General features: G+C 37.8%; 1 protein-coding gene across 1 annotated transcript in view; it reads right to left on the bottom strand.

The window, feature by feature from the left end:
- plcl5 (phospholipase C like 5) overlaps positions 1-27,133 on the bottom strand; it is an 88,835-nt gene that overhangs the window by 13,818 nt on the left and 47,884 nt on the right. Inside the window, exons 2-4 of the mRNA XM_056235884.1 lie at positions 13,643-16,132; positions 4,045-4,248; positions 1,058-1,133 (exon numbers count right to left, since the gene is read on the bottom strand). Coding sequence (XP_056091859.1) covers positions 1,058-1,133; positions 4,045-4,248; positions 13,643-16,132 — 2,770 coding nt within the window. The remainder of the gene's footprint in view (positions 1-1,057; positions 1,134-4,044; positions 4,249-13,642; positions 16,133-27,133) is intronic.

Raw genomic sequence — 27,133 nt, 5'->3', positions numbered from 1 at the left:
GAGCAGCACAACGGTTTTCAACATTGATAATAATAAGATAATAATGAAAAGATTGCATTGAGAAAAGAAGTTTCTTGAGCACCAAATCATCATATTAGAATGATTTCTGAAGGATCATGTGACACTGAAGACTGGAGTAATGATGCTGAAAATTTAGCTTTACCATCATAAGAATACATTACATTTTAAAATATTAAAAATGAAAAAAGTTATTTTAAATTGACATAATGTCTTACAATTTCTACTGTTTTACTGTATTTTTGATCAAATAAATGCAGCCTTTTCTTTTTTGAACTGTAGTTTGCTACTATTTTCATTTGTTATTAAAAACAGAAGCCCTAAATCATGATATCAAATCCTATTCTCTGTGGTGTCTTAAAATGTGATTGTGGGCCTTTTCCACTGTAAAATCACTGCATGACCCCTCTAGGTGTATCACTTTATTAATTTATGTTAAAAATTCATAAGTTATAGTTAACTTATATAGTTTTTAATAGTTTTTCAAATAAACATCCTGTTAACATTTTCTCTCTCTCTCTCTCTCTCTCTCTTGCTCAAAGCTTAGCTTTATGTGAACACAGTCGATGGCTTTAGGGCACAAGCCACCTTGCGTCACTTCAAAATAATAGACAATTGTGTCTGTTGGTATGCGTGTTTTATGCCAAAAGTGGGTTTAAAAAAAAGCCCCCGGGCTATTTAATACGTCCACGAGGTCATTTTATTAAAAAGAATGCAAAAAGAGACGAAAAACATAGCTTTCCACTGTGCTCTGGAAAATAATTCACTTCAGCTACAAAATAGATTATCAAGGGGTAGGCCTACACTTATTATTAACCGAGGAAGACAATATGTGTGTGTGCAAGGGTTTATGCTTCCTGTTGCTTCATGAGTAAACAGAAGAAAAAAAAACATTACATTACAGTCATTAACAATGCCTAATTGTTATTGTGAAGTACTGTATTTAAATGATCAACCGGCGTTGTGCTTGCACTGTTAATCTCACTGCTAATATGTGTACTGTATGTGTGTTTGTGTGTGTGTGTTTGTGCAACGATACCTGCTCGCTGTGCTTGTGTAAGTTTAGAGTACACGCCATCGGCTGATTCGATCAGTGTACGACTCGTCTGGATCATCTATAGGAAACCAAAAACAGGAAACAGGAAGTCAGGTCTCAGCAGGAAGTGAGACTTCCAGATCAGGCAAGCCCTTCCCAGAGAAGCCCAAACACATACACACACTCAGTAATAAACTGTATTGACAGAAGAGATTGAGCTGCATTCCACACGCCAGATGAGATGTGCTTCTTGCAGTAAAGCCCTTTCACTGTCTTCTCTATTATTGCTACTAGTGTAATGACACTGTTTATAGCTAAATTTAGAATCAAGTAAGAACATACACGCATTAATACGCAGTATATGCACACACACATAATGTTAAACTGCTTAGGCACTGAGTTTTTTTATGATGTGAACCTGAAAGCACTAACCAAACTAGCTTTACCATGAATAGAAATTCATGCTGGTCTAAGCTGGTGTTGTTAGAGATTTGTCAAATAAATTCTTCAAAATTGCTACTGTGAGACAGGGCTCTACATTCCTGATTCAGAGACTAACAAATACTTTGACACTTGACAAATCATAGTTATTTTGACACTGATGGAGGCCTAATCAATGGAAATCCTACACAGCCAATCACTACTTGGCCTGACGTGCACTGACGCACACACCATATTCCTGCATACACTATATTATAAGGATGTCTGCTCATATCAAAATGGAATTGTGTCATGAAAGTGAAAATACACAGCAGAATGTGATAGAGCAGAAAGGATGCAATCAAAAACAATTTCACATCTTTGCAGAATTTAATCTTTTAATTTCCCATTATAAAGGTACAACTACAAGCAAGAAAGAGCAGAATGTTGCAGTTATTCTGCTGTAGGCTATGACTGAAATCATAAACGCAGCTCCAGTTAATATACACAGGTACTTATGCATACAATACTAAATACATATTTGGATTTATGTAGATAAAATATTCAGGATATATGTTTATATATTCACTATGAATTCTGGAGTTATGATATAATATTCAGATTGTCAACTACTGTATTTATTCAGTAGGATTATTTACACATATTTACAACTATAATCAGGGTATTTGACAGTATATTAAGATTTGTAAGTATATACAACTATATATGCAGGATTTATGAAAATATATTAAATTTACAACAGTATATTCAAGATTTATAACATTACATGTATAATCTGATTTGGAACTATGTATATTTATATTTATAGCTATATATTCAGTATTACTGATTATACATTCATATTTGCAACTGTATTTTTAGATTTACAAAAATAAATTCATTATTTATAACATTATATTGAGATACTATAAATATACAATGCATTCATGACCTCAAAGCTAGATTATTGTAATTATTGTATTTTAATAAACAAACTCCAGCTGGTCCAAAACGCAGCAGCTCGAGTTCTTACTAAAACCAGGAAGTATGACAATAGTAGCACAGTTCTGCCAACACTCCATTGGCTCCCAATAAAACATTGCATACATTTTAAAATCTTGCTAATTACTTACAAAGCACTAAATGGTTTAGCTCCCCAGTACTTGAGCGAGCTCTTAACACATTATAGTCCTTCACGTCTACTGCAATCTCAAAATTCTGGCCAGTTGATAATACCTAGAATATCAAAATCGACTGCCGGTGGTAGATCCTTTTCCTATTTAGCACCCAAACTCTGGAATAGTCTTCCTAGTCTTGTACGGGAAGCAGACAACACATAACACATTATCACCTTTCTATAATTTACATCCGCGGTTAAAGGATTGTTAGGCTGCATTAGGTCAACCGTGAATACTTCCCATAACACCCGATGTACTTGTTACATCGTAAGAAGAATGGCATATGCGCTAATATTAGTCTCTCTGTTTATCCAGAGACTACCATAGTCAGCCGGATCCGGTCCGTATCCAGATCAGATGGTGGACCTGAACCTCCTAGACACAACCACATGTCAGCAGAGACAGTGTCTACTAAAAAATTCCCTGTAAAGGCCTCGTCGACATGACAGCCATCGGAACAGATCCCAGAAAAGACCATTAGAACCAGATAAGTCCTCTGCACAGACCTATGACGAGCTTTGTCTCCATACTGGCATGATGAATCCGAACTTTAAGCAAAAGGAACTGGATAAAACATTTGAATGCTACCAATCCACAATGTAAATTTCTGACTTGTGATGCAGCCTGAATCATAATCACACAGTGAGCGTTCGTTGGTCAGAAGAGAACTGGCCCCCTGACTGAGCCTGGCTTTTAAATAGGTTTTTTTCTCAGATCTGTCACCTGATGGAGTTTGTGTTGCTTGAAACTGTCGCCTCTGGCTTGCTTAGTTGGGGACACTTCATTTTCAACAATATTATTGATCTGCCTGCACTGATGCTGTTGTATGAGAACTGAACTGAGCTGGATGATCACATCACTGTTTGTTTTCTGCAGAACTGTCTTAGAATCAACACTGAACTGACTTCAGCTGAACAACGACAGGATTTTCTATTAGAGCTGCTTGTACAGCCGAAATGAACTTCAATAATGAGCATTATTGAATCATTTCCCTGTTATTACTGTAAAGCTGCTTTGAAACAATCTGTATTGTATAAAGCGCTATTATATATAAATAAAGGTGACTTGACATATACAGAATAGAAACTACCGTACAGATTCAGGATTTAGGACAATTGATGAAACTAAAACAATAATAATAATAATAATTATTATTATTAGATTATATATACTACAAGATTTGCTGGAGCAGCATTCGTTAATTCAGCCATATTTTTATTCAATATAAGTTTATATCATGCTTGTTTTTTGTTCATTTTTGCACTACAACTACTAAACAAGTTAATGTAATATTCCAGCTGAACTATCATGCATTACTCTCATGTTTTGTCCCAATATATTTTGGTTCACATGTGATAGCACTCAGGGTCACGCTGTTGAATTTCACCCTACCGTGTCATAAGCGGTGAGCACTTTACGCAGTAGCTCTGGAATGGGGCCATGGGCTTCCATGGTGGGGTAGGCCTCGCTGAGATTTACCATTACCCGTAGCGCTCGCTCACTGTTCGTGAGCCAGGAGGACACAGTCAGGATACACTGTTTCATGTTAGCTGCCGGAGTCAGACCGCAGAGCTCCTTAAACGACACCATGGCATTCTGGAGAAAAAGATAGCAGAGAAGACATTAGCTTTAGTGATCTACATGAAAAGTGCAGGTCAGTTTCACATTCAAGGTAAATGTGCGATTACCCACAGTAACAGCACACAGTGTGATTCTGTTTACATATACCTCTGACCATGGAGAAGCTCATGTTTACCTCAACCAAGAGAATTAAACACCCTTCTCTGTTTACTAAGTAATTGTTGAATGTGCACAAAAAGACACAGCACTCTGTCAAGTTGGAGGCCAGATCAAAGAGTCCCGGAGAGATGCAGAAAGGACAAAGCTTTGCCTTCTAGTAACTAATGCTGAAGAACTAAATATCTGAGAGTCAAAGACCTGCTCTAGCCAACAATGTAGCCTTGGTTCAGGAAATTATTAGGGATGATATCATACCCATCTGAGAAAAAATATGTTTCTATAATAATAGAGTTTTGTAAACACAGAAGGCCTTTGAGAAGAGCAGCATGGTTTAAGTTCCCATGACATTAAGATCTCAGACCACTTGGATTTTGGGTTGTTTGAGGCGATGCTGTGTTTCTGTGTGTATTAACAAGAGTAAACAAGTGTTCTGATTCACGAGTGAGAGGGTGGACAGCTGCTTGTAAGCTTTTGACACCAATCAGAACAATGCTGTTTTCCTGGCATCCTGACACACACAGAGACCTTAGGGCTTCACAATTAATCAGATTAAAACCAAAATCGCGATATGGCTTAGTGCGATTTTCTGATCTCGAAGGCTGCAATTAACTTAAATATATGCGCTTTGTGTCTCAGAGTGAAGTGTGGCACTGTGTCCTTTTACACACGAGCAACTCATGATCTGTTTTTTTTTTCAATGTCTCAGAGCGGTTTGCAGTAAATTCTGCTCCACACAAAGCCATCTCAGCATCAGCTGTTGGGTTGCATTTGGGAAAGCAACCATATTCCCAAACTTAAAATGAGAAGCACTTAAACCAGCTGCCTGCCATCAACAAAAGAGAAGCTTTAAGATCTCCCAGCGGTTTTACGACAAAATAAAAGCTAGATGGTTTAACATTTTTAAAATGAAAAAACTATTATATTAGCTATATAACCATAAATATTAATATTGTAATTTTACAGTTATTGTTATTGTCATTGTTATATTATTTTCCTCAAGACTTTTTATTTTACAGTGAAATTCTTATAATAGCAATATTGTAGTTTAACAACTACTGCTATCACTAGTAATAATAATAATAATAATATTTTATAGTTATATTGCTGAATAATCACACAATTTTTACCAAATTATTCAGCCCTTAAACAAGCACTGAAAACTTGGGAGCTTTAAAAAATACATTTTAATTGGCAATTGCAATTCTTATCAGAAAAGTCACAATTCAATACAAAAGAAGATATTTTGAAATCTGTTGAGGTTAAAACAACATTGGACCCCAAAGTATGGACAAAAATGGTTCTTCAAAATATCTTCCTTTTTGTTCCACAGAAAAGTCCAAGTCAGGTTTGAAACAACATGATGGTGAGTAAATGATGATGTTTCATTTTGGGGGGGAACTCACCCTTTTATACTCTTTTGGTCTCATGACAGCAATTGTCAGGCTGACAACCATTTCCAATCCAGACACATGTAGTCACATAGTCTTTCACACACACGTGAATTTATATTTAGCACATTTATTAATCTGTCTTCCCTTTGGAGACGACCCCCGCAAGACACTTTAAGCAGGATTTGCTATTCTCTTGGGAAATTTTCTGAAAAAAGGTCCCCACAGGAATACCAAAATATGCTCACACACACACACCCACCTTCCTACTACCTTGTGCCGCAAAATGACAAATGTTTATAACTAAGACTGATGCTCGCATGTAAGGGAAAATGAAAGGGAAAAAGTCGAGTGTTTAAAAACATAGGTGTCTAGGAACAGATTTGGACAATTTGTTCTTATAAAGAGAGCTATCAGCGGTCTCACACACCCACCCACGCATATACACAAGAAGAGCAGCTCTATCTGTCTAATGCTCTATTTTTTTCTTCCATTAGTCATTCATTTTTGTTATTTTCAGTTTAATGAACTCTTGCTGCATGATCTAAATTCCATAATTCAATTCACACACAAACAGTATGGCTCAGGCCAGGAAAGCGCGGGAAAGAGCCGCTTCCGGCACACGCTCGGATAATGTGTTCCAGACACTTCGTCCTGTGTTTGTGAAAACAAGGGTGTTTGTGTTTGCATGGGTCAGGAAGAGTGAGGGTCATGCAAGCTGAGCTATAATGTGAAAATGGATAAAAAATATAGTGTAAAAACAGACTATTGTGACTATAGATCTGGGTAAAAATTGAGCCTGATGTAAGTCATCGAGAACATGCTAAATCATGAATAATATAACGAATTTGGATTCATTGGAATTTGAATTAGCAGGTGAGCCAATAGAGGAAAAAATCATTAAAATATCTATTGTGAATGTAAATTGAGCAAATTTGACATGTACTGTAGGTAAATGTAAGTAAATTCATAATCTACTTTTCCCCCATGTTGTCCCAAACTCAGGTGACTTTCTTTTATGGAACACAAAAGGAGAAATCTTGAACAAGGGGTTTTAAACTGGTATCTGGGGCCACAAGGGGGAGCTGGGGAAAAACATGAACAAATAAAATAAAATAAAATAATTTAAAGTTAAAATATATCTTATTTTAAATTAAGAGAAAAAATAACTGAATAAACAATTAAGTTTAGTCATATTACAGTTTCATTCTGCTCTTTAAACATTGGTAAGAAATCACAAAATGAATAACTTTTTTTGACAGGAAAAAAAAAAAGGGGGGGGGGGGGACTAGAGCAAAATAAACATAAAACATAAAAAATAAACATCTGCTCTTAGCTCTCCTTGATATGTTCAAGAGAAAATTAGCACTTTTCTGATTCATGAACAGATGGTTCTTTCGAGTCAGATCCTTTCAATGAATCAGCTGATATTTCACGAAAGAAAGAAAATCACATGGGTTTAGAATTCAGAAAATTCTCAGTTGATGCTACAATGAAACAAACAACAACTTCTGTTTAGAGCTATATAGCAACATTTCAGCAATAACATTTTCCCATTTAAAGCAGAAGTACATTATCATGAAACTACAGATGCTCTTAAGTTCTCATGCTAAGACAGCTGTGATTTATTGTTGTCGTTGAGGCATAAAGCTATCGCTCCATGGCCATGAAATACTCATATTTACCCATTAAATACGGCAGCACAAGACTAATTCATGCACTCACTGGCTCTGTGCTTTAGACACAATTATAAAGCTCAGTCTAGAATAGGCACGTTAACTTTAGGCAGGATGTTATGCTAGTAAAAAGTGCTGACTCATGACAGTGTGCATAGTAAACACTGAGCGATGTGCACGCCAATATGTCCATATTTAAAGCACAGCAGATTTAGATTTAGATCAGGGTTCAATATGTTTGCAATACAAGCCTGACTAGGGAATTTTTGTCTGAATTACTGATTACTTTATCATGATGGACCGATAGCATCAAATTTAAAACTGACCTGCAAGCCATAATTACAAATGGCTTTGTAAGACTAAAATAGTTCAAGATGTGCTTTCAAAAATAAAAACGTAAAAGTATCCATACCAGAGAAGCATAATCTAATTATCTGCATATTCACATTGGTCTATGTGAGTCTGTGTGTGCTGATGCTGAAGTTGTTGTTTCATTAGTGGGAGAGAGCGGTTCACAGAAGTGACAGATCATTCTACACAAACAACGCTTCCTGTGGGATTGCTATGACACCATGGAGACCATGAAGACCATGCTGTTTAACTGTAGGAGAGAGACATGGAGAAAGAGGAAGCAGCAGCAGACAGCTTGATGTTGAAACTTTATAAGTGATTGAGCAGAATAACATCCTGTCAAGAACAGGATCACTTGGCGCTTGATACTGATGCTCTGCACTCATCTTCCCTGATTTTATTCCAAGATACAGCAGGACTAAATAAAGTGTTACACAACACATGAATTCTTAATGGCAGCATTAAAACCCTACACACATTCTGCAGGGAGTGACTGGCGTTGTTCAGTGTGTTTCCTTTAACTGTTTGCACACTTGAGCATGAAAGGAGTGTTTTCCTGCACCCTCCCCCTTCTTCTCTCCTCTTTAGTGGACATGCATCAGTTTCTCCGATCAGTAATCAGTGGAGAAACTGGCTAATAGGAAACGGATGCACTGTTTGAATTGCACAGTGACTTTTATGAGGATAAATTCTGGCTTTCTTTAAGAAGTTTTAAATAAATTTTAATTAAAAAAACAAATGGAAATCATTTAATTAGCTAAATTAAATACATGTAAAAAATCGTATTTCTCTCTCTCTCTATATATATATATATGTACACACACACACACTTTAAATTTTTTAAAATACAATAGTTATAGCAGAGTTGGATAATGGTTCTAAAAGTTATAAATTTAAATGGACCTTTAAAATACTTTTTTTTTGCTGTTTAGTGGGGTTCCACAGGGGTCCATTCTGGGCTTAAACTTGTTTTCTTTGTATATTAGAAATTCTTGTATTATACCCTTAGGGTCAAACATCGCAAATCGGAAATACCAAAAAGTTACTTTTTTTTTTTTTTTTTAAGCTGCAGTCCGGAGTTTTCCTCTTTGTCGCCATCTCTGTTCGAAATCTGCAATTGCAGTCATTCGCGGATAATCAACTTTACGTGAGTTGTGCCTCGGCACGGCACAGCGCGGATGAATCCAATGTTTTGAGGAGAGTGTGCAGCTGTCAGTTACCACGCCGGTGTGGATACTGGTATTCAGAATCACAGATTCTACTTTTAGGAAGTATGACCAACATAAGAATTTTCACCCTAAAATGTCCTCTGAACAAGTAAGTACATCCACTTTTGTTCTTCTGACCAACTAACTGAAAAAAAGCATTGCAGTAAATCGTGCTGCTTAAATCTAACGATCGCTTATCATATCACGACAAACCGTGCAAATTATACTTTGTTCTCAAATTGTTAATGTTAACAACATCAGCATTGTGTGACTACATTTAAAGCTCTTCAGATATTTATCCTTGTTTTCGCATGTGCCGGTTGCAGTCTCTTTTTCCAAACTCTCAGTCCAAAGTCTTTTGCATTTTACAACGGGTGAATCTCTAGTTGTCACTGGTGATTGTCGTTTGAACCTTTCTCGATCCGCCATCAAATTAATAAGTTTAATTATATCAAGTGCTGTGAGAAAAGGCTATAAGTCTCCACCTCCAAAACATCCTCACAGGCAATATAGCTTATACTAGCCGAGACTCCTTCTTTATGTGTACAGATGTGACGTAATGATGCAAAGACATGCTCGAATTTCTCGCAGAAATCCACCAGTTACCACTGGAATTAAAAACATTATTACAAGCTTACCGCTTTGAATAGAGCTAAGGCAAGCAGATAGTTTTGAACACTGGCTGGTTATGAACTTGGGCAAAAATTTATTTGGGATAATTTTTAACCCAAAAAAGTTATGGACTGGACTGGAGCTTTAAATCTATTGTTTTAAATGCTTCAAGTGAATTTAGGCATCACAACATTATAATGTAAAATACAAAAACAATTATATGAATTTTGAAATATTCTAAAGATTATACTTATATCAGTGTTACATTGTTAAATTATTATTTTTATTATTAAAGATTAACTTTAGTTTAAATGAGCATAAGATTATGGCAAAAGTCATCTAAATGTATCTGCAGTTCATACAGCAGATCGTGGCGTTAGCAATGCCAAAGTCATGAGGTCAGTTTGCAGGAAATGCAAGAACTGATATTATGGACACATTAACTGCACTGTGGATAAAAGTTTCTGCCAAATGAATAAATGTAAATTTAAGCTTTAATTACACAAAGTAAATGACTAGAAACATATTTTACTCTAAAACCTAGGCCTAAGTCATCTGTGTGAACAACAGAGAAATGGACAATGCAAGAAAATAAGAATATACAAAAACACAGATCTGTGATATAGAGAGAGCACAAAAGGCATTCTGGCTAATTAAATAACACAATTACACACATACGTGCACAAATTTAAAGACAAGGGGAGAGATCCACAGCAGAAGGACAGCTAAAGCTGGCCATATGTTTTCTGTCTCTAATCATCTAATGGGATGTCCTTTGAGGTTTTAGTCTTCTTAAATTAGGACCATGCGCTAGAGGTCAGCATGTTAATTCTGCTGAGCAAGAGTAATTTGAAATCAATATTATTTGCAGCTTGCACCCAATCTTTCATGACATGAACTAGAATGATGTATTGCCTTTATAACCCTGCAATTTGACTCTTCTGATAGTATTCAGTGACAACGCATGATTAACATTCTAGCGTTTGAGAAACATCTGTAGTCTCACTGAGTTCTCTCATCTGTAAAAACACATTTTGTGAAAGACGTGAAAACATCTTTAGAAACGAAAACCAGGTATCCAGTTTTAAGGGCAGCATTACTAATGAGCTCAACAACAAATGCTTCCACTCTGGATCTTTCTTGTATCATTACCTCTTTCACTTTCTACCTGTCCCTGACTTCACATGTAATTTTAAGTGTATGTTTTCAATACCGTGTTGTCATAATCCTTGTTACATCCCTTTACCTTCCCTGAACAAGGCAGATTTCAAGACTAAAAGTGGTAGCTGATGCCATTCCACAGGGGAGAATTTTTTTATTTTTTCATTGTAAGACCCATGGCATTGCAAGCGATTTTTTTACTTTAGTTTTCATAGCAAATATATGTTGTGCTTTGACACAACATTTATCATTTGGATTATTTAAATGTGTAGAGTGAATCTACAATCTCCACAGTCACTGAGTCCTGAATAGGGATGCACCGATCCGATACTCAGTATCGGTTCCGATACTACCATTTTTGCCGGATCGGGTATCGGTCAGACGAGGCCGATCCAAATCCGATATTGTGCGTATACTATTCTGTTATTGTTAAGCCCCACAAAAGGCACAAAACTTTATAAAGCACCATAACGTTTTCGTGCACTATATTACAAGTGTTCTGAAGCCATTATATAGTATAATGTGAGATATAAATTAATATTTAAGTAATTAAATTCAAGATCACGTAAACTTTTCCCTCCGCTGTGGCTGTCAGTCATTCTTCATTCAGCATTCAAACAGCGTGTCGCGTTCGGTTACGACAGTCAACACGAGGAAACTCTCTCCAAGATGATTCAATGTTACTATTATTATATTTGATCTGTAGATAGAGGTCTATGGTTTCCCATAAAACAACTTTATCTTGCTGGACTTTATTGCTGTACCTTAAAGGGTTAGTTCACCCAAAAATGAAAATTATGTCATTAATTACTCACCCTCATGTCGTCCCAAGCCCGTAAGACCTCCGTTCATCTTCGGAACACAGTTTAAGATATTTTAGATTTAGTCTGAGAGTTTTCTGTCCCTCCATTGAAAATGTACGATATACTGTCCTTGTCCAGAAAGGAAATAAAGACATCATCAAAGTAGTCCATGTGACATCAGTGGGTTAGTTAGAATTTTTGAAGCATCGAAAATACATTTTGGTCCAAAAATAACAAAAACTACGACTTTATTCAGCATTGTATTGTCTTCCGGTTCTGTTATCAATCCGCGTTCACGAGTCCGCAGTGACGCTGCTGACGTAAGACGCTGCTGACGTGTATCTGGTGCGTCCGTGTATTCGGGTTCAAATAAATATGGCTGGGCAAAAAAATGCAAGTCTTCCTCTGTGTCGAAATCCTTAGACATGTTTGCGAAGATTGTTTTGTTTACAGCGTGCGTCTCCCTCAGACTGTAAACGAAGCTCTTTCGCACCAGATAACACGTCAGCAGCGTCTTACGTCACCAGCGTCACTGAACACGGCCGGAAGAGAATACAATGCTGAATAAAGTCGTAGTTTTTGTTATTTTTGGACCAAAATGTATTTTCGATGCTTCAAAAAATTCTAACTAACCCACTGATGTCACATTACTTTGATGTTGTCTCTATTTCCTTTCTGGACAAGGACAGTATACCGTGTACATTTTCAATGGAGGGACAGAAAGCTCTCGGACTAAATCTAAAATATCTTAAACTGTGTTCCGAAGATGAACGGAGGTCTTACGGGCTTGGAACGACATGAGGGTGAGTCATTAATGACATAATTTTCATTTTGCGCTCTCAAGTTTGTTATTTCAAATGTAGGCGCGCGGTGTGCGCGCTCATAATGGAAGCGACGCGGTCGCGGTGCGACGCGCTAGTTTTTTACAAGCGCGTCCGCGCCGCATCGAGATAAAAACATCTCAACTTTTCAGAATGCCGCAAGCACACTGTAGGTCACGTGACAAGAACCAACCGGAGCAACCGCATAGCGCTTTGGAAAGAGGAGAATGCGGCACACCTAGCGTTTTCTACGCGTTTTTAGGTGCTATATGTGAATGGTGCCTATAATTGTTCTTCACGCGCACACTAACTGAAATGTAAAACTGTTAAAAGAAAAGGCTCAATAAACTATCGCATAGATAGATACTGTATAATACACTACGCATCAATATGTATTTCCTTTGTGCTCGGGATGCGCATTGTGCAGCACTGTATTGGAGCCTTTCATATCATAATACAATGACGCAATGAAAGATTATTAATAGCCTTTCTTGTTCTGTCCTATCATATGTTGCTGCCTCATTAAACAGCTGTGCTATACATTTAAAACATGTCACAATTTTATAGTAGCCTATAGGCTATATATATATAATAATTTATCTTTTTGATTTTTGTTATCTTGTTTTTCATGAATGTATTTTACAACAATACAAAGAGCAATGTGTAAAGTTTTACCAGATTTAGTGTTACACTTATTGTCTCTTATTTGTTCCCCACTAAATAATGTGTTTTTCACTAAATGTTCAGATTTTATACAATTCTTGTGCTCGTGATTTTTCTAGACTAAATTTTACTGCTGAATTATCCACTAATCTAGTTTATAATAGCATTTTTGTCATAGACTATGATCATATATATTTTTTTGATTTGTTGTTTTTCTTTATAATGAAGTTGTCTGTATTTAGTAGATTGTGTTTAACACATAAAAGAGTGATTATCAGTTCAACACACAGAGTTCTAGAAATTCTAGTTGATTGAAAAAAAAACTGCACTGGTATCGGATTGGTATCGGTATCGGCCGATACTCAGAATTTTGGTATCGGATTGGATTAGTTTTGAAAAAGCGGTATCGTTGCATCCCTAGTCCTGAAGCTATACAAACATCATTAATACTTGTTTATCAATATCAGTGCTTGCTGTCAGAACATCAATTTCTCAAAAGACTCAAGATTTAGAGCAAACAGACTCAACAACCAAATCTTAAAATCATTGAGCCTGAAAAGACCCTACCTGTACGTTTTCCCGTAGATCTGTTGCTTCTCGTAGTGGCTGGGTCGATGCCCTGAAGAGCTCATCTACTACTTTGATCCCTGTGGTCTTAGTAGAGGTGTATTCTCTTGCTTTGCGGCCCTTTCTCACAGAGAGACCCCTCTTATGGGCCTTACCCCCACCTCGCCGGTTTGTAATGGCAACATGAACAAACAACGTGGTGTTAGGCAAAAACTCCCCTGTAAGTGACTGCAGTGGTACGTGCCGGTAGCCAGGAAGCAGGCACTCAAAAGGAATGGTGTACTGGCCAATAAATTCATCACCAATGTAGTCATCATCAAGGACTACAAAACGCAAAGCAGCCAATTCGGGAAGGTTGATCTGGAACTCGAAGCTTTCATCAAAAATTGGATTGTCACCATTTTGCGAGACAGTTTTTGTGCGTTGTTCTGTGCAGTCTGCAGGAATTCCATGGATCTCCACATAGATGTATGGCTCTACCACATCACCTTTAGCAGCAGAGCCTCGTGGCTTTGGTAGGTTTTGGCCGCTGATTACCTTGATGTGAAGGAGCTGGGCTGAGACTCCAGGAAGCGAGTCACGAGCGTTTGCACTAAAATATGACACCTCCTCGCGCATTATTGCTGGACGCAGGACATAACCACAGTTGCCATTTTGCCTAAACCAGCCAAGGTTCAAATCCATCATCAAACCTGGAGTCTGGTAATTCATTGCCACAATTTGGCAACCACACTTCCAGAAGTCCTGTGGATTCATGTTGCTAGCATCAATGCGCATGGGTGTTGGGTACACCCGTGACAGAAAACGCTTATTGTAAGAGACAAAGTCCTCAGGAAACTCATTGGCAAAGTGGTTGGCGTCAACCTCATTAAAGGAGCAAATCTCCCAATACCTCTGTTCCCGTTTCGACATCTCAAAGTCACGGAACTGCACAGATTTGCAGAGGGTGACTAGGTCAGAAAGTTCTTTGCAGAGTCGTAGTCGTTTGCAGCCAATTCCGTTGAGCTGATCCTTATCGTCACCACCCATCATTCTCCTGGACATCTCAAACCCTTCTTCTTCATCTGTGACCTCCCCTTCAGAGTCTTGAGAGTCTGTAGGCAGGCGCTTCCCTTTGATAAGTATCTTTCCCTTGAGTTTCTCAGGGGAGGGCAAGTAATGGTCCTCCATATTAGGAGGTTCAATGTGCAGTTTGTCCCCAAGAATCTTCTTTAAGTGTTGAGCCAGGGCCCTCTGTTGGGGAACACTGCAGTGTGTGACAAGACAGAGGATTAGTGGATACTCTGAACTCTCGAAAGCATAGTGGTTAATGACATCTAGAACTTTACAGAAGGCCAGCTGGGATGCAACAGAGCTACCAACATAGACTACGGGTTCACAGTCAGGGCCATCCCAGACTACGACCTCTATGCTTCGACAACCCATGCGTAGCGCCCTAACGTAGCTGCTGAGGTCCGATGAGCCCCAATAGTGATCTTCCAAAAGTGAGGCGTTGTGGGAAGAGTTGATGTAGTAGTGTGAAAGGGGCTGCGTCATATCCTGACAAACATGCTTGTGCTGCGGGTCAAAAATGTGGCACTCGGATGACAGGAGGTAGTGTGTGAAGCCATCTATGGACAAGTAGCCATTGTTACGTCCTTCAGCGGAGGGTTCGTACTTATGAACAATCTCCCGACACATTTCCTCTGTGACTCCCTCCACTCCCTGCTCCACCTCCACAAAGAGCATCAAGTCTTTGGAGTCTAGGTACTCTTTGTTGCTGGAGAACTGCACCAGCAAGAAAAAGATCTCAGGGCGTGTACACAGTTCACAGTAGGCTTCTACAAACGTATCTAAATCAATGCCTTCACCATAGCAGTCCTTGGCTTTTTGTAGCTCTTTGAATTTCAGTTCAATGCGAGACTCCCTCATGCCAGGATTGAGACCCTTGATGATTTGGGTGGCCCGGAATAAGTCAATGTGTCCTTGCATTTCTGGATCAGCTAGCTCGAACACTGACCCAATCCAGGATGTTCTTACACTAGGTTGATTGGGTTCGACTACGCCCACCATGTGCCGCCCATATGAGACCAGGTACCGTAGTCCCATCACCCAGGTGCTAACCACTTCTGCCGTGCTTGCGACCAGATCCAGGGACTCATAGTTGTCTCCATATAGAATTGAGAATGCACACTCATCTGGGAACTGATCTGAAAGGCCGTTGCTGCGTAGGACGGGTGTTTTCTTTCCCAATCGAACTTCTTTGATGCTCTTGATCTCAAGCTTGGCTTTCTCAGAGTCTTTCTTCGATGGCTCCCAGCGGAGCCAGCGCATGTCAGGGTCCAATATGAAGTAACGATTGTACATGCGAGAATTGGAGCGCACTTTCTTCATCTCACAGCCTTCCATCATGAAGGCCATGCAGGCAGCTGTGCTGTTCATCTTGCGGTCACTTGGCATAGAGCTGAACGAGACAGTCTTCTTCCTTGCCTGCCTCTGCTTTGAAACATCCTGCAGAAAGAGCACAAAGAAGACTGGTGATTATCGCTGACATAGACAATCTAAAAAGGAAGCATACATATAATGTATTTTTCCATTATCAAGCCTACTGAACATGCTAATGTTTTACAATGCTGGGGACAAAGGTGAAAAGAGCAATAATTATTTTACAATAACATCATAATAACTAAATTTCTCCTCAAAATAAATCTCTCCCAAAATACCAATACATAATCAACAATTGACAATTTTATTTTATTTTCTCTGAAAATGCGCCGACACAACTTTCCAAAGTTTTGTTTGGTCCAAACATTTCACCGACGACTGTTTCCTCAACTCGATGAACGTCTGAAAATAAATCGATCGAGCTACCAAGCAACAATTTCTGATGTGTAACCTAATTGTTCAAGTTCAGACAGGTAATCTTTCTCTCAAAATCGTTCAATACTGTTTATGCATCAGTAAGTCAAGCCAGTGACAAAAATATCTACTTCACATCATTTCTTTTAGTAGGATGAAAATAATCTTATTTAAATTCTGAACAAATTATACAGAAAGCGATACAAAGAACAATCTTTCCACACAGCGCGAGTTTATCTGGACAACTCGTTATGAAATCAATGACGCACGTTACACTGCACAACGAAGCTCTTACTGTATGTACATCATCGTGTTTGCATTGGTGAAAGCATTAGAGAGAGTTCAGAAACTGCGTTGCAAAGATAAGATCTTCATGGTCGCGATCAACAGACTGTCATCTGCTTGCTCAATGCTCATCATGGCAACATTTTATGTGATGGGAATAGATCTAAATACTTTAAAAACTTCTCACGATTCGTTAATCTCGATAGCTGTAATAGTAAAAACGTATAATAGCTGTAGTAAAAGTATTCAAGAGTTTCACATGTAATACATAGCTATTTCATATGCAAGCATGTCAGCCAATCACAGCAGTGGCCGGTTACACTGAATCCCACAGTAGACACGCCCCTTCAAACAGAGCGTTCAAATCAGAGGCTAAAATCAGGCTAGGAAAATTGCCTTTTATTTCTAAATTATGACTATTTTTGATCTACAAAACATACTAACATTATAAGGCCAACCTAGGAAACATTATAAAATAATAAAATAACCCCATGTCAGGGGACCTTTAACTGGAGGGAAATACATGTCATTGTTGTAATTGAATTTATTCATATTTATTTAAATTCCACTAATTAAATTAAACAAGCAAGTCATTCATCCCTATCACATTAATGTCACATTAGTTGAGAACTGAATATCGCTGTGGTATTGATATGCTGTGGTATTGTATTGATATAATGAATATCAGAAAATTTCACTGGAATCAACTTCACTGAATTTTAGAGATTGTGACAACCCTTGCATAGAGCAATCACACATGTTATCTTTTCCAGGAAAGATAAAGACTGTATCTAGACAGTAGTGATCCCTAAGGTGGAAGTCAGGTGCAAATCAATGACAATAGGCAATAAAATGTTGACAAATTTACAACTATATACATTAGGGCAGACATGTATCAAAGTAAAAAATGAAAGCTATGGCCTGGAAGAAATATAAGGAAACTTACATAAAATGCTATCTAAACCCACCTCATCTAGAAATCCAAAGTACCCATTTTACCACACAGGTCAATGTGATCTATCACACAGCAATCAATATAAAACAGACAGGAAAGAGCAGTCAAAGGCTGATAAGACACTTAAATAAAGCTTTTAACATATAACCTCTGATAACAACCATTGGCTGCCCTTTTTTATGAAAACAGTACACCTACACATACATTCATGCATTAAAAAACATTAAAGAAAGAAATATAGAGTGCAGTGATGATTAAATCAAAAACACACACACACACACACACACACACACACACACACACACACACACACACACACACACACACACACACACACACACACACACACAACGAATGTGTCTAACACATCCAGACACTACCAATCTTAAACAAGCAAAAAGAGCATGCATACACAGAAGATCAGATATATGAATATGTTCACTGCCAAAGAACATCAAAATAGATCTGATTACTTGATCTAAATATGAACTCTGGAATGGAGTCTTTCAAGTCAAAGCACAAGCAGGGAGAAATACCAGGGGAGTCTTTAGCTGGATCAAAACCATATCAAGCTCATATCACATCAACCCACCTGTGATGAAGAGAACTGTTATGACAGCTGAGCATCACATACTCTTGACACACATGTACAAAAGCATGCACAAACGTCACAATACACTGTTTAAAGGCTGCATTAAATAAAAGAGTGTTGTGGAAGTTAGTCCAGTAACTTTGAGACTATTTGAAGAGGGAGACCTGATATGGCGGCAGGATGGCGCTGGCTCTGACACACACACACACACACACACACACTTTAATTTGCCTCTACTCTGTTACCGCTATGGTCCGGGTACACACGAGTTTGAATTTGAATTTCATTCAAATTCAATACACTCATCGCACCGCTACAATGAACTCACATAGCATTCACATGCATACATATACTTTCAAGTATAATTAGGCTACCAGTTAGTTGAGCATCGAAACCTTTCATACTCCCACTAGTTTTTGTAAATGTTTGACTACAATAGGGGAGGAGCCAACAGTATAAAAGAGGAAGCTTGCTTCACTCATTGACGCTCGGTAGGCCGATGCCTGAGTGTGAAAATGTGGCGGCGCAAATAATTCAACCTGTTGTTTTCCTCTATGAAACTGTATATTGTGGATATGTGTGAACCTTTTTATTATTATTATTTTTCGGTTTATTTAATATTTGTTCCCAGTGGTAGAGATCTTTTTTATTTTGGACCATAACACATCCAAGGAGTGGCCTGCCCAAACCCATTTCAATCTACCTAGTACAGTCTTCCCTGAATTGCTTTTCATTGGCTCTGTCTGATTTAAACCATGGTGCAACCACTTTAATGCGAGTTTGCAGTCTGAATTGAATGGGAAAAAATAGTACAGTTAGTCACAAAATGATGGTAAGAAAACTGCAAGTTATCATTACTTTCAACGATGTCCGAAGTCTCGAAATGAAACACGTTTTGCATAGATGAGATTAGATGAGAATTTGCACCACTGAATATATTTTATCATATTGGCTGTTTATTTTTATATAAGCTTTATTTATTTTATTTTATTATTTTAAAAAGACAGTCCCATCCCGAACTCCCACCATTAATTAGGCTGGCTCAAACAAACACTCGAAACAGTGAAACAAACGACTTTAACATTTAACACTTCAAGTAATGTATCTGTATTACTATTTATATTCAAACAGGCTTGTAATGAATTGTGCTAGAAACCGGATTAAATTAGCAAAATAAAGGCCAGGCAAGTACCAGGCAACTACCAAGCACAGAGGCTTGTATTTCATTTCCTGGAAAATTCTAAGCTTATTTGGGCACTTGGATTATTTGGACATCACTGCACAGGCAATCATTTCACCAAGCAATGTGCATGCTATTGGGAGCAGATCTGTGAGGGTCGTCTGCGCGTTAGCCTTGTTTCATAACACAGCTGTGTTTGCACTGAACTGCTGAAGGGTGTCTGCATTCAGACTGCTCCTGTCCTGAGAGAGAATGTCAATGTCAGTGCATGTTTGAATTTGTCTCCATGTGACGAGGAGTAACAGAGAAAAAGAGAGGTTAAGGGTCAGAGTGCACCAAGTTGACAGAGAATGATTGGTCCCTGACCTTTGTCATTTAAAAGGATAACAGAACATACATCTACACAAAGCTAAACATACGAGACATGAGAAGGAGCACGACTGTCTTCACTCACAGCTATTTACACTAGTCAAAGTGTCATCCTGTCTGTTAAAGGAATACACAAACATATCCTTATCAAATAGTCTGTTCCTCCTTATATGTGCCCATAGAAAAAAAAAAAAAAAGACAGATCTCTTTACCATCTTATTTTGTTCTCCTAGACAGCAATAACATTAAATGGTAACTTAATCAGTATTGTCTCTTGCTGTCCAGTCAATAAAGTAAATAAATAACTCCTTAAAGGGACAGTTATGACAAATGAAGATTTCGGCATCATTTACTCAACCTTATCAAACCTGGATGAGTTTCTTTCTTCTGTTGAACACAAAAGAAGAATTTTTGAAGAATGTTGAATACTAATGAAGTCAATGACTACTGTCAACTGTCTGGTTATTCTTCAAAATATCTTCTTTTGTGTTCAACAGAAGAAAGAAACTCAAACAGGTTTGTAACAACTAGACGGTGCATAAATGATGACAGAATCTTCATTTTTGGGCGAACTATCCCTTTAAAACAAGATCATTTTACTTGAGAAGCATTTTTAGAGAATATGTGAATAAAGTAAATTTTTTTCTTTTCCTGTTTACATTATATATATATATATATATATATATATTTATTTATTTATTAAGCATAGATCTAGCAAAATTTAGTGAAGTTTATGCTTACAACATGCAAAATAATTTTTTTTTTGCTGGAAATCGAGATGAAAAATGCTTCCTTTTTTTACATTGAAGACAGTGTACTCAGATTAAAATATATAAAATATCTAATAAGTATAAAAATATATAATTTTTTCCAAAACAAAATGATTTGAGTTATGCCTTTAAAAAAAAAAAATCATCAAATTGTATGGCTCTATACACTTACAATTGGGAATTTTAATGGAAAAATCAAAGACAAAGTTGATACTTAAAAAGAAATATAGGTGACAACTTGCGAGGAAATGAAAACAACCTTTGAGCAACGTTTGTTTAGTTGGATTGATATTTTAACATAAGCATTGAGCTGGCCATGCTAAATAAACACTTATTTTCAATCAGTGAGTCATGATGTGGCTCAAAACCCAATAACAAACAAACACAGACATTTGCTAAGAAATCTAATTGATTCATTTGAATAATAATAAAAAGGTTAATATAAAAATGTATATCTGCTGAGTTTTTGATGAACACTGCCGGTGAAAAAAAAACAAAAAAAAAAACACGGCGAATGGTATTACTTCGCGCATTTGATTTAAATCACAGCAAAGGACACACATATAACGATAAAGTTCAAAGAGGTTAATTAATCATGCTGTTGAAAAAAGAAGATAGAACATGCATGAAAGCGTAAGCAATTCTCTCGTCTGCGCTTTGAAATGATATTGGTAATGTTACAAACACAAACACACATACTGTCACAACAGCAAAAATCAGAAGACTTCATATAACTGTTGACCCCTGCGTAGGAACTGCTCAGACTAAAAAACATTAAAGACTATTAACACATTCACATAACAGTGAATGTTCACAGAACTAAGCATACATGCATGTGTATGTTGAAGAGAACAGGAAGGGTCTCCCTGGTGTTATCTGCCTTGCACTCAGCTCATATTTTAGGGATTATTTTTTATATTTTTCCAGCTTGGGCATGTATACTCCATAGGGACCAATTAGAGCGCTGCCTGTGATACTGTACTTCACTGCTCATACCAGCTTAAATGAATGTGTACGAGCATTAATGTATGTGCACGCCGTGCAATCAGTATGTGCTACATGTCTCAGTGCCTGTAAATCCGTCGGTCTTTGTGTTTGTGAGAGTGTGTGACGTCTGAGTGTGATTTTTCTCTGTCAGCTGCAATACAGGTTGCACTCAAGCTTTCTGCAGAGGTATAGGCAATGCATATTACTCATTCAACTCATAATATAAATCCTTTAACAGATCTCTGTCTCTCAACATGGTGTATTTCAACTCTCTTTTCTCTCTCACCTATTTTCCTCCATTAGATACAGATGTTTCACTGACATGTTTGGTTTAGACAGCTGATATAACTAGAACATACCTGCTGTGATTTTCCCCCCCACAACATTCTGTGAAATTTCTCTTTCCATTGCCAATTAAGTAGAAACCCCTTAATCATTCAGTTTAGCAGTGCATTAATTAGTTGTTCATTCTGTAATACTTTGGAATTAAGTTAACATAAATAAACTAGGCACCTGTTCTGAATCAGTAATTACCTATAGAATATGCTTATGTTATGCTTTAGTCAATCAGCACTTATGAGAGGTCATTCCACTTTATTAATGGTGAAAACTTGTTAGAGACTATCAGTACATTGGTTTGTTTCTTCTGATTGGTCAGAAGGTCTGAACTCATACAGTATATGCATTATGATGCAATCACTCCTCAGGAGGCAAATGAATGGTCTGGTTTGGTCTGTATAAATAGATCTAAGTATGGTCTCATTGTGTGGGTTTGCTTTATAGAGAATGTGTCACTTCTGAAAGCTGTAATGGCATTGGGTTTGACCTGACATTTACATTGCATAATGCATTTATGCATTTGGCCGATGCTTTCATCCATGCTTTCATCCAAAGTGTATTCAAGGTATTCATTTTTATCACTTCATGCATTTTCTGGGAATCAAACCCATGACCTTTGCATAGTGTCATTATGTTTGAGTGAGCTACATGACAACTATACTAAAACTTTATAATAAAAAATGTCTCATAAAAAAAAAAAAAACAGTTTTCCAACACTCAATGCATATAAAACATATGGTTCTGTTCTGACATTGTATTTGGGCCGAAATCAATCAATTCAAATGTACCAAATTTTTATGTTTCTTGGCAACCACATAAAGCCTACAGTGAACAGAGTAATTAACTATATTATATGCCAGAACATTTTTCTAATATTAATAATAAACGTAACAATTTCTTTTGAAGAACACTGATATGGCCGGCAGCAGCCATATCACCCTGTAGCCCAAGACTGGTTGCCCACTGAAGCTAAGCAGGGTTGATGCTGGTTAGTACCTGGATGGGAGACCTTCTGAGAAAACCAGGTTGCTGCTGGAAGAGGTGTTAGTGAGGCCAGCAGGGGGCGCTCACCCTGTGGTCTGTGTGGGTCCTAACGCCCCAGTGTAGTGATGGGGACACTATACTGTAACGAGCACTGTCCTTCGGATGAGACATTAAACCGAGGTCCCGACTCTCTGTGGTCACAAAAAAATCGAAAGAGTAGGCATCCTGGCCAAATTTGCCAAGTGGCCTGTCTATCATGGCCTTTGTAATTGTGTTTAGTAGTGGTTTGTCCAATGAACTAACCAGTTCCCTTCTGTCTGTGTAATCTGCGTTTGTATGTGACCGCACATTGTGTTCTCAAGTTTGTGTGTATTTAAAAAATGTACGAGAGCCAGTTTTAGCAAACTCACTCTGCTAAAATTACAGACTGAGGAAACGAAACACAATCTCAAACTGCAGACCAACCAACTGAAAGAAAGAGGGGAACAAAGAGCCAGAGTGAGTGAAAGAGAACACGGTGGGAGTTACAGAGAGGGAATGAATGGAATTGACCTTTCGCCGGCCCTTCCCCCAAAACGGCCATTGTCCAATCACACATCATAGCAACCGTTACTATGTGAGCAGATCCGTCAAACATTGACTCCAAGCAAGATGGTGAAGCGGTGCGCCCACAGCGTTTGTAAATCGGACACTAGGTACCCCGAGAGATTGTCTGGAGGAGTTGTGTTCTTTCCGTTTCCAAAGCCGAAAACACAACGTGAGCGGTGCCTAAAATGGATAAAAATAGTGTGGACGGCCCCACTCCCAGTTAAATGTGTCGAACATGGTAACTCGCGTGCAGCGTGCGCGAAACTGAGACACTGAGATCAGATTAGTCAAACAGTAACGTAATTACATTCAATATTTTGGGTGGAAATGGTGATACTTTTTTCAGGATTCTTTGACGAATGGAAAGGTTAATAAACAGCATTTATTTACATTTATTAAATAGAAATCTTCTGTAACATTATACATGTCTCTCCACTGTCACTTTTGATCAATTTAATGCATCCATGATGAATTAAAGTATTAATTTCTCTCTTTCCACAAATGTTTGAATGGTATCATTGTTCCCACAAAAATGTTAAGCACTGCAACTGTTTTCAACACTGATAAAAATAATAAGAAATGTTTCTTGAGCAGCAAATATTAGAATGATTTCTGAAGGATCACATGACACTTAAGACTGGAGTAATGATGCTGAAAATACAGCTTTGATATCACAGGAATAAATTACATGTATTAAAATAGAAAACAATTATTTTAAATTGTAATAATATTTCACAATATTACTCTTTTTACTGCATTTTTGATCAAATAAATGCTGCCTTTGTGAGCATATGTGCATATTTTCAAAAGTGATATGAAGACTTCTACATTGTTGCAAAAATACATATATATATCAAATAAATGCTATACAGTATATATACACATGGGTGGATGGGTGGGTGGGTGGATAGATAGATAGATAGATAGTCTTTTTCTGTGTGTTTGTAAGAGTGTAAATATAAGCATTTCTTTATTTAGCACAGATGTCTTGGCTTGGTTCTGCTACATGAGGGTTCCTCTGGCATGTGACACGGGCCGCCCCTGCAATGGCATAACCCACACACTGCTATAAATACATCCAGCATGGGTGCACTGCTATAAAGCTGCTCAGCCTACTGAGCACCTCTGAGCCTTTGGATGTCTCCTGACGCTCCAATGGACCAAAACTTCAGACCTCAAAGCAAAAAAAAGGCTTTTTCTTTGTCTTGCTGCCAAAATGCAAAGGCTACAGTATTTGGTTTCTGTTCTACGCAAAGGAGCAAAGAATAAACCCAACTTGACTCTGATTTGACAGATGCACTATGCAAACTGTCACTGCACTCTGTTGTCTTGATTGCGCCGTGTGCGCTTGCCGTTTGATGTCGCTGTTCTTTTGTACCTGCTGATGTTCCACAGAGTTTAAAAGAGCTGTTTTTGAGATCTGAACTATTTCCGCATGAACATATCCAGAAGCCTGAACTGTAAAATCTAAAAGGTTTTTCACTAATCTATATTTCCATGTACCCCTTCTTCCTATAGACCAAAGCATTTGAGCAGGATTGTGAGAGAGCTTGTTTTTAAGAATATAATTTAAAGCTGGAGAAAAAAAGAGAAAAAAATTAATTATGTATTGCGTGTATTGTTCTATTTCTGTTTTTAATAGGACAAAATAACTAAATTAATAAATATTCAATTATTTATCCAAACAACACATTCAAATATTAAGTGACTTTACTCATCAACATTGTGGTTTCCTATTACAGTTTTTCTCAGTCTCTTTGGTACATTTATCAGATCAGAATTGAAATTCTCAAAACTACCCGTTCAATCTTCACATCGTTGTGACACTTGTGCACATCAAAAAAGCAGTTTCTCATTTCTTTGAACAAGTTGCAAATGCTTTGGTACATCCATGCAAATGATTATGTACAATTCTCTGCTGTTTCCTACATTATCAATTGCTTATGTCATGTTGATCAAAATGTATTATAATGGGTCTCTGTTGAATAGTCTCAACATTTAGGCATTAGTTCATAGAATAAGTCTTTACATGGAAAATGGTTTAACAAGTTGTCATAATATGTCAGATTTTAAAGTAACACTATGTAGACCCTTGTGATGGTACATCGACTTACAATAGGTTAAATGACACGTCTGCCATAGCCTGACGTGGTCTGTATCACTTTTACTTGCACTATATAACTTCGGGTTTCGGGTAGTAACCGGAGCACAAAAAGAACTACAAAATTCGACTGCTTTACGGCATACGTCATTTCACCCACCACTTCCTCAAATTGTCTGTGGCCATTGTTGATTCCAAACCCGGTGCTGGATAAACAGCGAGCGTGCGTGCGACAGTAGGCTGCGGTAGGCCAAATTATTTACGACAGCGGTAATGGACAATTCCGCTTCCAACCTGTAGGGCGACCACAGAGGAAAAGTTACTTGGTGTTGCTTTAACTGTAGTTTTTAATTTATTAATTACGCAAAAAATATATAAAATTTATCATCTAACCATTTTTTTTTTATCTATAAACAGTGAGTAATAAAAAAAATAAAAAATAAAAATAAAAAAGACAAATAAACTTAAAAATACACAAATCCTTGACAGTACTTCAGAGAATGCACCACATACCAGTACATTATCTGCATTGTTCAAACATAAACGTACACTCACCTAAAGGATTATTAGGAACACCATACTAATACTGTGTTTGACCCCCTTTCGCCTTCAGAACTGCCTTAATTCTACGTGGCATTGATTCAACAAGGTGCTGAAAGCATTCTTTAGAAATGTTAAAAAATAAATCTTTAGATTTGTGGGATGCACATCCAGGGCACGAAGCTCCCGTTCCACCACATCCCAAAGATGCTCTATTGGGTTGAGATCTGGTGACTGTGGGGGGGGGGGCCATTTTAGTACAGTGAACTCATTGTCATGTTCAAGAAACCAATTTGAAATGATTCAAGCTTTGTGACATGGTGCATTATCCTGCTGGAAGTAGCCATCAGAGGATGGGTACATGGTGGCCATAAAGGGATGGACATGGTCAGAAACAATGCTCAGGAAGGCCGTGGCATTTAAACGATGCCCAATTGGCACTAAGGGGCCTAAAGTGTGCCAAGAAAACATCCCCCACACCATTACACCACCACCACCAGCCTGCACAGTGGTAACAAGGCATGATGGATCCATGTTCTCATTCTGTTTACGCCAAATTCTGACTCTACCATCTGAATGTCTCAACAGAAATCGAGACTCATCAGACCAGGCAACATTTTTGTCCAATTTTTGGTGAGCTCTTGCAAATTGTAGCCTCTTTTTCCTATTTGTAGTGGAGATGAGTGGTACCTGGTGGGGTCTTCTGCTGTTGTAGCCCATCCGCCTCAAGGTTGTGCGTGTTGTGGCTTCACAAATGCTTTGCTGCATACCTCAGTTGTAACGAGTGGTTATTTCAGTCAAAGTTGCTCTTCTATCAGCTTGAATCAGTCGGCCCATTCTCCTCTGACCTCTAGCATCAACAAGGCATTTTCGCCCACAGGACTGCCTTATACTGGATGTTTTTCCCTTTTCACACCATTTTTTGTAAACCCTAGAAATGGTTGTGCGTGAAAATCCCAGTAA

Source organism: Rhinichthys klamathensis, unplaced genomic scaffold (assembly GCF_029890125.1).
Source record: "Rhinichthys klamathensis goyatoka isolate OS25496 unplaced genomic scaffold, OSU_Roscu_1.1 h1tg000432l_1, whole genome shotgun sequence".
Taxonomy (NCBI): Eukaryota; Metazoa; Chordata; class Actinopteri; order Cypriniformes; family Leuciscidae; genus Rhinichthys; species Rhinichthys klamathensis.
This window is presented reverse-complemented; position numbering and strand designations above follow the sequence as displayed.